General features: G+C 39.7%; 1 protein-coding gene across 1 annotated transcript in view; it reads right to left on the bottom strand.

The window, feature by feature from the left end:
• Positions 1 to 1,586: 1,586 nt before the first annotated feature.
• Positions 1,587 to 14,605, bottom strand: part of ZNF106 (zinc finger protein 106) — a 43,231-nt gene continuing 30,212 nt past the window's right edge. The window contains exons 11-22 of the mRNA XM_082485297.1: positions 12,209 to 12,986; positions 11,767 to 11,822; positions 11,130 to 11,275; positions 10,670 to 10,804; positions 9,662 to 9,778; positions 8,623 to 8,814; positions 7,447 to 7,509; positions 6,137 to 6,256; positions 5,620 to 5,691; positions 4,015 to 4,086; positions 3,234 to 3,380; positions 1,587 to 2,240 (exon numbers count right to left, since the gene is read on the bottom strand). Coding sequence (XP_082341423.1) covers positions 2,184 to 2,240; positions 3,234 to 3,380; positions 4,015 to 4,086; positions 5,620 to 5,691; positions 6,137 to 6,256; positions 7,447 to 7,509; positions 8,623 to 8,814; positions 9,662 to 9,778; positions 10,670 to 10,804; positions 11,130 to 11,275; positions 11,767 to 11,822; positions 12,209 to 12,986 — 1,955 coding nt within the window. The 3' untranslated portion in view covers positions 1,587 to 2,183. The remainder of the gene's footprint in view (positions 2,241 to 3,233; positions 3,381 to 4,014; positions 4,087 to 5,619; positions 5,692 to 6,136; positions 6,257 to 7,446; positions 7,510 to 8,622; positions 8,815 to 9,661; positions 9,779 to 10,669; positions 10,805 to 11,129; positions 11,276 to 11,766; positions 11,823 to 12,208; positions 12,987 to 14,605) is intronic.

Below are 14,605 nucleotides of genomic sequence, written 5' to 3' on the forward strand. Positions count from 1 at the left end.
AAACTCTTGAACATCGATAATTTTGGAAATGGTTGAAGTATTACGCAGTATTCTGCTTTTAGGTGATGAAAAAAACCCAAATACTCTCAGAGGCTCTAGAACAATAGAGTCTGCCTCAGAAAACATTTATACTGTTCAGAGATTTCCCTGAACTTGATTCTCTCTTGAATTGCTCCATCCTCAGACCACAGAAAGAAAGGGAAAAGAAAAACCAAAACCACAAAACACACCCCAAAAAACAAAACCCCCTCAAAACAGCCTGGGGTCTGAGCCATATATTGTGTTTTTTTTCCTGTCCACAAACAGCTTAATAAAAAAACCCAAACAAATCACCCCAAAAGCACTGGAACCTCAGAGATTCCCATGTCTTTGAATCAGGATGCTACTGCACCTCATTCCTATTTTACTCCTGTCTCTCACAAAAAAATCATCAACGTCAAGCAACTACATTGAAATTACACTTGTCTGCTAAGACAATACAAAAATAATGTGCTTCAGAGAAGGCCCTGGAGTTCCTTGATTTGATGGCAGTGGAACATCCACGGGCTTTTCTCAATAATTTTCTTGGCCTAAAAAGGCTTCTTCATAGTCAAAGAACGAGGCAATAAAACTGTTGGTCTATGGTTGGCATACCAAGCCTCAAGGTAGTGGTGAAAGACACGCCCAGTAAAACCAGTGCATTCAATTTGTTTGAAAAGCACTGGGTTCATTTACAAGCAGCTCAGTTTTGACATTGGGCTGTCTTTACCTTCTGTTACAGCTTTTTTTACCCTGAGCAGCAAGTTAGGCAAAAGAGAACACAAAGCTCCTTGCTATGTTAGTCTCATTGTTTAAGAGAGCTCTTTGCTAAATGACTGTCATTATGGGTGAGAGGATCGCAAACGCAAGAAGTACATTTCACTGAACTTAACGGATAAAATTGTCCACCCCAAGGACACCTGCAGAGGAACTCTGACAAGTAGAAAGTATTCCCCTCTGCACTGGCTCCTCTGTGGTACCTTCTGTGCATTAGTAGAAACAAGACTTTTACATGCGATATGCATTTTGTATCCTCAGCTTCTGCTTGAGAACTTTAGACTTTAAAATGCTTTAAAATCCTGCTCCACCCTTTCCAGTTGAGTTTTTACGAGCTTGATATAGCCCAAGCCAATTAAGCCAGTTCACCACAGAAACAAAACAGTACCTAAGTTGATGCACTTCGCCAGTGCCTTTGCATTTCTCTTTGTTTGCTATGCCATGAAGATACAGGACTGCAAAGGTCAGTCACTAAGATTCCAATTAAAAACAGGAATCCAACTACGGGGTTGTATCAAGACAGCAGTGGTTATGCTGGTACTTAATTAAAACAAACGCTGACACCACTTACTTCTTTCCTGTACAAAAGGACCTATATTTAAAAAGACTAAGATTGCAAAGCACATGAGTGGAACCACCGTTCTGGGTGTTCTGCTGCTACTGGCATACCTCTCAAGAAACAACTGCTTTCCTTTAAATAAACAAAATACCTCAGGAGGTATAGTATTTAGGGCAGTATGTCACTGTATATATTGCGCCAGTTTCAGCAACTTTTACACAAGGAATAAAAAATAAGTTACAATTAACATTAAAAAAATTAATTTATTCCAGTTCTCCATAAAATATCTTTTTCTTTTTATGAAGAAAGTCAAAATGTACACGGGATATTCAGGTTACACTGTTAGGATTTGTGATATTCTGGTTTGCAGAATTTTATTAAAATCATCTAAAAAAATTGAATACAACATAAAACCAGACATGTCTTAGACACTTAACAGGCTTCAAGCTGAGTTTGCAAACACCAGCACCTATTGTAATTTAGGTTCTCAACACCCCTCTGGACTTTCCAAACCAAAACCAAAAACCCAAACAAACAGAAAAAAACAAACAACAAAAAAAACAAGGCAGACAAGAGGAGGGAATATTCTTATCTGTCATTGAATTAAAAACTTGCAAGAATCTTCCATTTGGGCCAAGTCTTAATTCACCAGCCTTATTTCTACAGAGTGCAACACAACCTGCAGTCCCTGTAGCAAGGCATTTCAGCCCCACTCTGTTTTCGCATTTGTAGTGGGAAAAGAAAAAGGAAAGACTGGAGTAAGAAATTGATGCTATTTGGAATAATTCTGACATATAAAATTACTTCCCAATGTGGGAGGTGAAAAGCTTCATGAGTCAATCCTGCTGTCATCCTCAGCATGTCTTTCAATGTGTCCTACAGCATCCTAGAAAAGAACCAGAGAAGTCAGATAATAATAATCATCTTCATCATAAAAAAACTTTGCAAAAGATTCTTGAAGACTCAGTGAAAGTGGCATTCATATACATTTTTTGGCTTAAAGCTTCTAAGAAAAAAATTAAAATAATATTAATAATAAAAAAATCAATGCCAAGCTATTAAATCACATATATAGTGCCTCACATACCACATAATTCAAGGCAAATAAAATCCAGCCTCCTTTCTGACTGGAAGGGTGTATCAAATAAATACATCATATCCGAAGCCAGTGCTTAAAGAGAAATAAGGATTCTATTTCTGTTTCTCAGTTCTCAAAGAAACCTCCTTCCATTACGCATTTTAAAAAGCATTCAAAATATATTGCCAAGGAGTAAAATGTCCATTTTACCAATCAGTCTACAGGTAAAAACCCTCCTTCCACCCACCCCCCAGCCCCTTCCACATCACTTAATCCCAACTGGCATCTAACCCTTATGCCTTCATTTTTTCCCCCATCTGTGCTAACATCTATTCAGAAATTTATGCATTATACTTCTTTAAAGACTGTAAGCAAACCCAATCCCGCATGAAAAAGAAACAGCATCAGCATCCAGAACAATGAAGGGGGGCAGTGATGGATAAAAATTAAGATAAAAATCTGTTTCAAGACTGATGTTTGTTCATCTTAAAAATAATTTTTTCCTACAAAATGTTAATAACATCTTGAGTATAGTTACCAGAATTTCTTCTAATATTTCAAGAAATTTACTATTTTAGGACCAAACTGTTTTGAATGGACCATATCTCAGCTTATCACACTTAGCTGCACTCTTCATCTGTCACAGGCTGAAACCCTGTTAGCCTTGTGTGACTGCAACTCTATGCAGTTAAGCTTGTTAAGACTAGAAGAATTGAACAATTTTTAAGAGAAACAGGACCAAATCCCATAATTGGGGTTATAGTATGTACCAAATACAAACACGTTAGTTCAACCACATACCTGCTTGGAGCCTTTCCTGGAAGTAAAGAAAGCATCACAGTTCTTCCAACGACATTTTAGGGTCTGAAAATTTGGGTTGGTGTGGTCAGTTAGCAAGTGTTGTTTCAGATGGTCCACAACTCCAAAGATCAGAGAACATCCATGCCACTGGGAGAAAAAACATGCCAGAATAAGACAGGGAAAAAGAATTTTAGCTAATGCCTTTATTTGTGCAACTTAACAATATTCTACCAAGACTGTTCACATGCATGCCGCCTCCTGTAACTTTTTAACCTTCTTATCCCACTTCCATTCTCAGTGGTCTCTATTCCTTTAATTACAGATTTACGGATTTTTTTTTTGCCTCTAGACAAGCTTAGACCATCAGCAATAACAGCACGAAGAAGAGAGGAACTAAGCCTTTACAAGATTTAAGCTTACCCGAGACAGAGTCATTGGGAATTTAATTAAACTTATTTAGCAGAGTAAATCTGCTTTTGTACATCATTCAGCTGAAGTTTTTGTTTTTAAACAGTTAAATGTCACTTTCTAAAAATTGCCAGGAAAAAAATAATTTAAGATGCTACTACTGACTTGCCCCAAAGCATACACATATACTAAAGACCACGAAAAAAGGAACTAGTGATATATGCTTGCATTTAAAATGTACATATACATTTAAAAAATATTATTAAATTATTAAAAATTAAAGATCAAGCTATCCAAGACTGAGAAGTGACCACCCCCATAAAATCACTCTAAAACTATAACAAAGGAATGCTAAAAACATTTTGCTCATTACCCAGCAACGATAATTTTGCATCAGATTAAGTCTCACAGCTCTGACGCTGCCATCATAACATCCAGTGTAGATCTGTAAATGAAACATTTATGGATAAGCAAGCTGGGAATAACAATTTTGAAAGAGGCTTCAGTGTAGAGTATATTAGATGAACAACAGTAAGATACCAACATGCAAGGCTTCAAGTTTAAAAAATGGGTCTGAGCTAATTCCTTTCAGGTTTGCATTCACAGCTTACAAAAACCTACTAATGAATAAAAAAATGTTTCCATAACTTCTACTGTTGATACTTTCAGGTGTGGAGAAGTTCAGAAAACTTTAAAATATAATGTTACTATCCAGTGAAGTGAAAAAAAAAAATTTAGTTGTAAATGTTAAGTTGAATATATTTCCAGGACTTAACCAGTTATATGTACATCAAAAAGGGATGGAGAGGAAGGGTGAGGAAGAACATAAAAATTTCAGAAAGAGAAGACTGATGCAGGTCCTGAGAAGGTAGGCAAAATGACATCTTAAAAAACACTTTTGCTAGGCAAATGCTCTGCACAAAATTGTGTTTTGGAAAGAAAAGCGTGTCAGACACTCGTAATTCCACAAAGAACATTCATTATCAAAAAAGTCCTTGCATAATACAGAAAAATCTGCAATCTGAAGATTTTATTTGTTATTCATTGGCCAGTCTGGCCCAAACTGTGACATCAAGTCTTTGTGTCTCTTGGAAATTCATCACTTGGATATAACGGCCAATCTGCTTTGTTTGACTACACCCTACTAAAGACTACTACAGAAAATTACAATCTTTCACTCCACGCTAAGCTTCTCATTTGAACACTTCTTTGATTTGAGCATACCCAAACCAGACTATTGCCAAACCAGAGGTTCAAGCCTCAGACTCTAAGCACAAACCCCGAGGGCACTTAGCTCTCCACCTCACTCACATGAGAAGTAAAGCTTGGGCAGTGTGTATTCCAATTAGTAGGAGATCAGTTCTGTTAGACTTGATTCTTCTGTTATTACAGACATTACTATATCTCTATACCTCTTATTTTAAAATCTGAAAGAAAGTTTGCCCACAAATTTCTACACGTGCAGACAAATAATGCTTCTAATGACTATTTGGAGCAAATTATTTATGCAGAAGTGCTTCTGAAACCTGTCTTGTAGGGCAGGTGCGTGAAGAAATCTGTGCACCTAAATCAATTGCGTACCTTTGTTGAGGGTCTATCAAAGGTTGCCAGAGAAAAACTTCACCCACAGTCAAACCTCTAGTATCTGTGTGACTGGCTTGAGTAAAATTCAAACAGGATTGATGCTTTAAAAGAGGGAGTATTTTACTATTTCTATACTCTTCCTTGCAATCATGACTGTAAACAAAACTATTGTTTTAAGACTACAATAAGCTAGAAGATAATTCTCCCCCAGACAATAACATTACATAAATACAAAACTGTTATAGCAACTCCATTTTTTGGCTGACATTTCTAAGTTCCTCTGCTTTAGTCAGTCAGCAGGTTGATTTCATTATCTAAAAAATGTAAACTGTCTTGTATATGCTTGTGGAAATTATAACCATCTCTTTGAGGCCCATGAAAAGAAGGAAGTTACCATGCTTTTATGGATGGTCATACACATGATCATATCTGTGTGGCCTCCATAGACTTGCAAGCGGTCGTGCGACTTGAAAGAAAAAGAAACAGACATTTAGTAGCATGACAGTTAATAGCCATTTTTCACAGACATGCAAATGACAAGGATTCCAAGAGCAGTTTCCTGGGTGGCAACTAAACTGCCCTGGTGGATTCCAAACTTCATAGCCACAATGAAAGCTCACTTTAGTTTACACTACTTCTGTGAGTCTTTCTGTCTAAGCACTTCCTCTTTCAAGCAGACAAAACTAATATTTCCCTGCTTTTATGAGCTGTCATGTTCTAAAAAAGCGTTTTAGGTTATATTCTTTAAAACCCGCGTATTTTGGCTGGTGAGACAACTATATATTCTGAATGACAGGAAAGAGAGGGATGGGCCAGAGACCAGTAAGCACGAAACTGACTTCTATTTGACTTCAAAATCGTTAATTAACACATATTAGGTAAATGTCATTAGTGACCACCTAATTTCTTACCTGTAGTTCATAAACACGAACAAATTTATCCAGACATGCTGTCACCATCACTTTCCCAAGAATGTTAACAACCGTTACTGCATGGTTATGGCCTTTATAGATCCGTACCAGCTCTCCAGTCTGTGTCAAGAAAAAGCAAAGGCAAATAGGTGTTTGGTTGTTGTTTGTTTTTTAAAAACAATTAAACAAAACAGTTTTATCTAACCTAGATAGGGTAATTAGTTTCAATGCTCACAACTCAAAAAATGGAAACACCCATTTCCTGTGCAGGCACTTCTAGATTACGATCAAATATTACTTACCCTCTTCTTTGCCCATGTTAACACAGAGCCATTCCAGTACAGCAGAAATACATGCCACTATGGAAAGTGCCTACTTCTCCTCTTCCTGTCTTTAGTTACATGTGCCCCCCCATCCAGCAACTAGTACTGTGCTATTAGTACTAGCAGTATTTATGCAGCCACAAGGATCAGTGAGCAAATTTAGTTAAATACACAGAAATATACAATTTTTCTGGTCAATTAAAATTTACTGCTGATAAGTTTCTTAATCTAACTTATTGTATAGCTACATGAATGCTCCCGCTAGCACAAGGGAAAGATGGTATAAAAGAGGAAGAGAGCGGCAGGCTAGAGACAAAGCTTTCACAACGGTATAACAGCTTTTGAACTAGCTAGTTTAGAACGCTGTTTTGCGTTCCTCAACTTTTTCTTGTAATAAAGAAACTCTTCCCCCACCAGAATACCTCACATGGCTTTGCTCTGAATCCTTTCCACATTATCAGCACTGTAGTAATATTTGCAAAAGCAAGATTCCCAGATAAAAAGGCACTGCATATCATATTACCAGAGTGAGCATGTTTTTGTTTCCCAAGGTATTTTATCCTCTGCATCCCTCCTTAGTTAGCTACAGTGCATAGTCACATTAACAAAGTCATGTGACTTCCCTTTTTGGAAGCTATTCTGCCCTACCAGTCACTCAAAAATTCTGGAAATACTGACTTTATAGCACAGGAATTCACTGCCTTAATAGCAAAAGTCATTCCAACTTTATATATCACAGAATCACAGAATGGTCAGGGTTGGAAGGGACCTCTGGAGATCATCTAGTCCAACCCCCCTGCCAGGGCAGAGTCACCTACAGCAGGTTGCACAGGACGGCGTCCAGGCCAGTTTTGAATGTCTCCAGTGTGGGAGACTCCACCACCTCTCTCTGGGCAGCCTGTTCCAGTGCTCTGCCACCCTCAAGTAAAGAAGTTCCTTCTCATGTTTAGATGGAACTTCCTACGTTCAAGTTTGTATGAGACTTACATGAATGTTGTGGGCATGGACAGACTGATCACTGGAGCCACTGAATACCAGATCATTCACAACCTTACCAGAAAAATAAAAAAAGACAAAACACCAAAGAATAGTTTTATTTTTGTAATAGATACGCAAATAAACAAGCAAAATATTAAGACACTGTTGAGTTTAAAGTTGCACTGTAATATTTCCTAAATTTGACAGTCTTAAAATTAACAGAGAGTATGAAAAAAAGCACACGCTGAGTTCTTCAGATCAGAGCTAGAAAATGTACAATGCTATCCTAACGATGACTTTTGACACTTCACAATTGACATTAGAAGCTGTTAACTTGCATCCCACCAGGCTAACTCATCCTATCTATGGACTATTCTCAGGGACAGCTCAGCAGCAGATCAGGGACCAAGCAAACTGAATGCAGATTGCTGCTCTACAAACGCACAGCAAAGTCTGCTGTTTCCTGGAAATATTGGAGGCACTGTGCACTTCTATTCTGGTCACATGAGAAAGATGGTGCTCTCGATAAGTACTAATCTAGAAAGGATGCTCAACAGATCCATCATGGATCAAGAAGGGACCACAGTATGCTGTCACGCAAGCAGGACTAGGATAGTCCACAGACCAAAGAAGGCTGTGCCACTGCACCATAATATCTAAAGTGACAAATACAATTTATGGAAGTCACCCCCTATCTGTTACATGATAGTGGTCACAGCAAAGCAGTCAGACAAGCATATGTTCCATCTTGTAATCTCAGTAGCCAGAAACCTGTAAATATGTGATAGTGATTCTTCTATTAAAAAAGAAGAATACTTCTCTAGAGTTGCATTTTTTCCAGTTTCCTCTGAGGTTTGTACAATCTGTGTGTGTGAAGACTAACTTCAGCTTTTCCCCAACTTTCCCTCTGTTGGCAAACTCACATTTCAAGATCCCCCCAGTCTTCTAACCACATGAAATAAACATGCTTCCTACGCACACACCCCCAACAATTTTGCTGGGAACATGAAATATGGCAGCCAGCCAGAGACAATTTTCCTACCAAATTACTCAGGTTTTATCATTTAAAGTCGAGAAATCCTCTATTTCCTACCACAATCTGCTCACTATTAGATGAGGAAGAAAAAGAAAAACCACACCATTTTAAGCATTCTTTGTCAAAAACACATTTGCAGAGACACTTGCCTTCATGCAGAGTATAGTCTTGCTGTGACCTTCCAGAGTTCTGAGAAGCAGCCCGTTCCGCGCATCTCGCACGCTGATGGTGCAGTCGTAGGAGCCCACTACCAACAACTTGCGTGCTCCCTCCTGAGCTGTGGCTAGACAGCTCACTGCTCTAGGGCCATGGCACTCAAAGGTATCAACCTGCTTGTTGTTCTGTTAGGGGAGGAAAAAATGGTTTTTAAGAATTAAAAAATTGCTATGACACTGACTAGACCACCGAGTCGTTTTTGTGTTGTACTTGTTATAGCATCTGATTTCAGTTTAATAACACACCATTTCAGCAGTGTGTAAGAGTTGAATCTTAACAACTAACTTTCCAAATCAAGGAAATAACTCATGTTTGGCTTCAATCTTCTATCTTTAAAAAAAATATTATGTAGCAAAGGTCCAGTAAATCCTCTTTCCAAGTTAGAACAATGAGAGGAAGTAGTGTTACGAGAAAAACGCAAAACAGAATAAATTTGTAAGGATAAATCTGAGAAATTAGTCTAGGATCAATGAAAAGAATAATCAGAAAAATAATTTATTTAAATAATTATTTTTATTCATTTTTAAATATCATGGGAACTGCTGATTAAGCCTCTTTGCCAGAAAACCATGTGAATGAGTCTCTTCTATAACTGCAAATGGAGCAGGCAAAACCAGCAACGCATTTAAGCTTCTCCCAGTACTCTGATGAGCAAAAAAGGAGGATTCACAAATAATCAACTATGTCAAAAAGGTCTCACAACACATGACTGGTAGGCCAGGTGGAACCTTATGGAAAAATGTGACAACAATACAGCAATTAAGAGAAAGGTAACTGGAGTGAGGGGGAGATGGGTCAGCTTCGTGCACTGACAAAATAAAAGACCAAAAGGGGCCAACAGTGATCATTTATACCAAAATACTTAAATTACAAATACACTCACTACTCAAGAGAAAGAATGGAAAGAAACACAAAGTGGAGAGAAAGAGCATCGCAACAGGCTTTTAGGTGCCAATATTTAAACAAACTAACCTTTATGCTGAAAGTAACCACAGTGCCGTTTGCAAGGCCTGCATAAAGGATCCGCCATCTACTGTGTAAACAGAGCACTCGATCTTCCAATTTAAACTGTACCATGCACTCTCTGGTCTGGCAACAGAAAGAAGTATTTAAAGCTTTTCATTAACTGAAAACAATTCAGGGAAAAAAGCCTGAAGTGAACGATGATTTCTACCTACAACTTGCATTTTCTGAACCAACAGAGCTGGAGAAAAACATCTGAAAGTCTGGTACCACATGGCAGTTTGGCACTGGTTTTAATCAACTCACTCCCATCTTTGAGACTTTACTGTACTTCAGTAACCAGTTATAAACCTGAAAGCTTTATTCGTGTCACAACCTCTAATGTATACATAAGTTTAGACTACAGACTATATATATATATATATGAAAAACACCCTGTTACATGCTTGAGTTTGAGGAATCCCCATGAAGTCCCCCAAAGGGAAATGCCATGAATCATCAGGTTGAGTCAAAAACCTGTGGCAGTTTGCCCCTTGAAGCAGATATTCGCTTTCTAGTCCATCAAGCCATGGATTGGACAAGCCTTCCTTTAAAGTCCAGCTTCGGGAAGTCTCAGTCTGCTCTTCCACTTGCCCTTAGAATAATAAACACCTGTTCCTCTATAGATGTTCTACAAAGAGAGCAGTGCCTTCCATAAGCAATGCAGTTAGAAATACAGCAAGACAAATACAATATTCACGGCCAGACAATCATCCTACGCTTTGGTGTTTCCAGCATTCAGGATCCCATCATCCTGTTCTGGCAAAACTTCTGCTGACAAGCTAGCCAAAAGATTAGGGTAGTAAATCACTTCACGGTTTTCTATTTAGTTGAGTTGTTTTCCTGCTCCACTCTAATGAGGTATAAAGTGGGGCTCATGTCCAGATTATATGAGTTTAAAAGGCTCTTTTCATTTATATTTGCAAAGAAACGTTCTCATCAAAAAGCAGTACATGTACCAACGCAGAGTTTGAGTACCTTGATATTGTAACAGTTGATAGTGTGGTCGCTTGAGCCAGTGTAGAGTGCAGCATTCTTCCCATTTGTCTGTGTGACCAGGAGGCAGTTCACTTTTGATGTATGTCCTTCAAAGATGGCCACACACTTCCTGCTCTAAAAAGGAAAGCATAGGGTCTGTCAACACAAAGGCTCATATTGTCTCTTGGGATGTGTGCCTGACAGAGTAGGATAGGACAGCTAAAAAAGGCAAGACACGTGCAGCAATCTCTCTCTCCTTACCCCTCCCATAGGGTGAAGGGGTTGGGGAGGGGGAGAAGAGAGGTTTGAAGGAAAGAATACAAAAACCAAAACAAAACAAAGAAAAACAAGTGCTTGAAAAAGCAGCTGCTTCTTTAACTACATAGTAATGCTTCAGAAAAACAGAATTGCAACCTTGTGACTACAATTAATGGAACACCATTCCCACAGCCTTACTTACAACCAGATTGTAGGCACAAACAGTTTTGTCTGCTGAGCAGGTATACAACAAATTCCCAAAAATCTGAATAGCATTCACTGCAGCTAGGTGTCCCTCAAAGTTTCCCTCTGTAGGTTCTTCATCATCACCTGGCTCCGAAGACACTTCTGTAGGACAGAGATACATGTACTTTGATTATGTGAACACACTCAAGCAAACACACGACTGGTTTTTGTATCCCCAAACAGCAGAACTATTTTGTGAGCTTAGCAACTTAAAAGTCAGATTTCATTGTGCCAGCTGGAGCCTGTACATGGCAAAAGGCAATACAAAACGCCAGAAAGACCTTTATACGATGTTAAGTCCAGAAAGATCTTTAAAATAGAAAAAGGATTGTATTATTGTTTGTCCTACAGCTCTACGGAGACTGTGGAGCATAAGTGTTTGTGTGGGAGGGGGCAGGGGGATATGGAGGGATCAAGGCAAAAAGCATTCAATGAGGGATGACATGGGTATGCATCACTTCCCACTTCAGTTTTCAGTGCAGGATTTTATCTTCAGGGCAAAATTCTCCTCTGGAAGCAGTCTGATCAAGACTTAACTCAATGTCCTGCAAGATACTATACACAGTATCAGAAGAAAAGCTTAAAAGATATACCTGATGAGTTCTTTGATCCTCTTAGTGATGATATGGAAGTCTGCGTCTCAGCCACGCTGTAATACAAAAATAAAGAGTAGCGAGATTGGACTTTGCACGTTAATTTTCAGACAAAATACTGGTGTAAGTAATACTCCAGAATACAAGACACTGCACTTAGTAGCAAATAGGCTGTAATAGATAAGCTTATAAACAAACGTTCCTTGGAGGGCAGCCTTGTTCTTGTACTAGCAAAATTAGTAGTTAAAGAGACACATTAATTTGTTGGACCAAAAAAGCAAATTCAATTCTCATTTTCCCTCTTATTTCATTCCTGAATGAAATTAAAAGTTACTGATGTTTTAAGACTTTCTGAATAGGAAAATAAAATAAAAAAAAAAAAGAGTCCTCTTATGAGTATTGTTTAATGCTTTTACTTTTGAGAGACCTACCACAATCTCACCTTCTTTTTCCATCATTGCTATAATTTGTGCCAATCTCACTGGTAGAGCTCACTTCATCATAACCAGAGCAAGATGCCTCTAGGACTGCTTGATCCACAGAGCTGCGTGAATCCCTCTTTGATGGACTGTCTGGTTTCTCATCTCCTGACTCTGATGAACCAATGTCAACGACCTCACACTGGGGCGCAGGAACTTCCACTAGTTCTAGAGAAGCATCACTGTCATTCTCATCTTTGTTTCTTGCTGTTAGAGCAGTAGCTCCATTCTCCTGTCTTGGAGAAGTGGATGTAGTAACTTTTTCTCCTTTAGGAACCTTTCCACCCTTGACTTTCCGGACAGGCTTAGAGTCAATTATATCCTGTTCCGTATCACTGTTCTCTGGCACATGGGCTGCCCTCAGAGTTTTCTTCTTCCTTAACTTTCTCCTCCTCCTGTTTCCTTTCTCTGCTGGAACTACAGTGGTTGGCGTCTGTTGCTCGGACAGTTCTGCAGACAATTTGGGGGTTTTATCCATCGGCATTTCTAGAAGGACTGAATGCTTTGGAAGAGAAGTGCTACAATGATCCAGTAAAAACCTTTCAGTCACTGTATCGTTTGCTTCTCTCTTGCTGAAAACAGACAGTGAATGAGAAGGGTTCTCAGGAAGTCCAGCCTTTCCCCTGTCCGCAGCAGGCTTGCGAACATCTTGATTAGTGTGTTGGAAACAAGCTGCCAGGTCTGATAGGGATATGGTTGCAGAGATAACTGGATACACTGGAGTTTTCTGGATGGTCTCTTCTGAAGAAAACAGACTAGTGTTATATTCCATCCATACAGCAAAAAATATTTATGTAAAATTGCTTTCCCTGCATTTTTAGTTTATACTTAATTGTGCATATAAAGTACATATACCTACATGTTGAAAGCTATGTGCACATGCAGATCTGCTATTTCAGTCAACTATGCAGCCTTTAAAAAACACAGCTGGGAATAAAACATTTACCTGTGTACACAGAAGCAAAGGTATGGGGCGCACCATTTTTGATGCATCCATCATTTTTGAAAGGTCACGGAGAACAGGAGAGCTGCCTGAGGACTGAAGGAAAGCTAAAGTCACACCAGTCTTCAAAAAGGGCAAGAAGGAGAACCCAGGAAACTACAGGCCAATCAGCCTCACCTCCATCCCTGGAAAGGTGATGGAACAGCTCATCCTGGATGTCATCTCAAAGCATGTAGAGAAAAAGAAGGTTATCGAGAGTGGTCAACATGGATTCACCAAGGGGAAGTCATGTTTGACCAATCCAATTACCTTCTATGATGAAATGACTGGCTGGGTGGATGAGGGGAGAGCAGTGGATGTTGTCTATCTTGACTTTAGCAAGGCTTTTGACATAGTCTCCCATAAAATCCACATAGGTAAGCTTAGGAAGTGTGGGTTAGATAAGTGGACATTGGGGTGGATTGAGAACTGGCTGAATGGCAGAGCTCAGAGGATTGTGATCAGTGGGGCAGAGTCTAGTTGGAGGCCTGTAACTAGCAATGTTCCCCAGGGGTCAGTACTGAGTCCAGTCGTGTTCAATATATTCATCAATGACCTGGATGAAGGGACAGAGTGTACCCTTGGCAAGTTTGATGACACAGAACTGGAAGGAGTGGTTGACACGCCAGAAGGCTGTGCTGCCATCCAGCGAGACCTGAACAGGCTAGAGAGTTGGGCGAAGAGGAACCTAATGAAATTCAACAAGGGCAAGTGTAGGGTACTGCATCTGGAGAGGAATAACCCCATATACCGGTACAGGTTAGGGTCTGACCTGCTGGAAAGCAGCTCTGCAGAGAGAGACCTGGGAGTCCTGGTGGACAACAAGTTGACTATGAGGCAGCAACATGCCCTTGTGGCCAAGAAGGCCAATGGTATCCTGGGGTGCATTAAAAAGAGGGTGGCCAGCAGGTCGAGGGAGGTCATCGTCCCCCTCTACTCTGTCCTGGTGAGGCCGCACCTGGAGTACTGTGTCCAGTTCTGGGCCCCACAGTTCAAGAAGGACAGGGAACTACTGGGGAGTGTCTAGCGGAGGGCTACAAAGATGATCAAGGGAATGCAGCAACTCTCTTATGAGGAAAGGCTGAGAAACCTGGGTCAGTTTAGCCTGGAGAAGACTGAGAGATCTTATCTATGCTTATAAATATCTAGAGGGCGGGTGTCAAGAGGATGGGGCCCGACTCATTTCAGTGGTGCCTGGCAACAGGACAAGGGGCAATGGGAACAACCTGAAACACAGGAAATTCCATCTCAACATGACTGAAAAACTTCTTTCCTTTGAGGGTGGCAGAGCACTGGAACAGGCTTCCCAGAGAGGTTGTGGAGCACCTTCTCTGGAGATATTCAAAACCCGCCTGGATGCATTCCTGTGGAACCTGCT

Source organism: Vanellus vanellus (assembly GCF_965231255.1).
Source record: "Vanellus vanellus genome assembly, chromosome: 6".
Lineage (NCBI taxonomy): Eukaryota > Metazoa > Chordata > Aves > Charadriiformes > Charadriidae > Vanellus > Vanellus vanellus.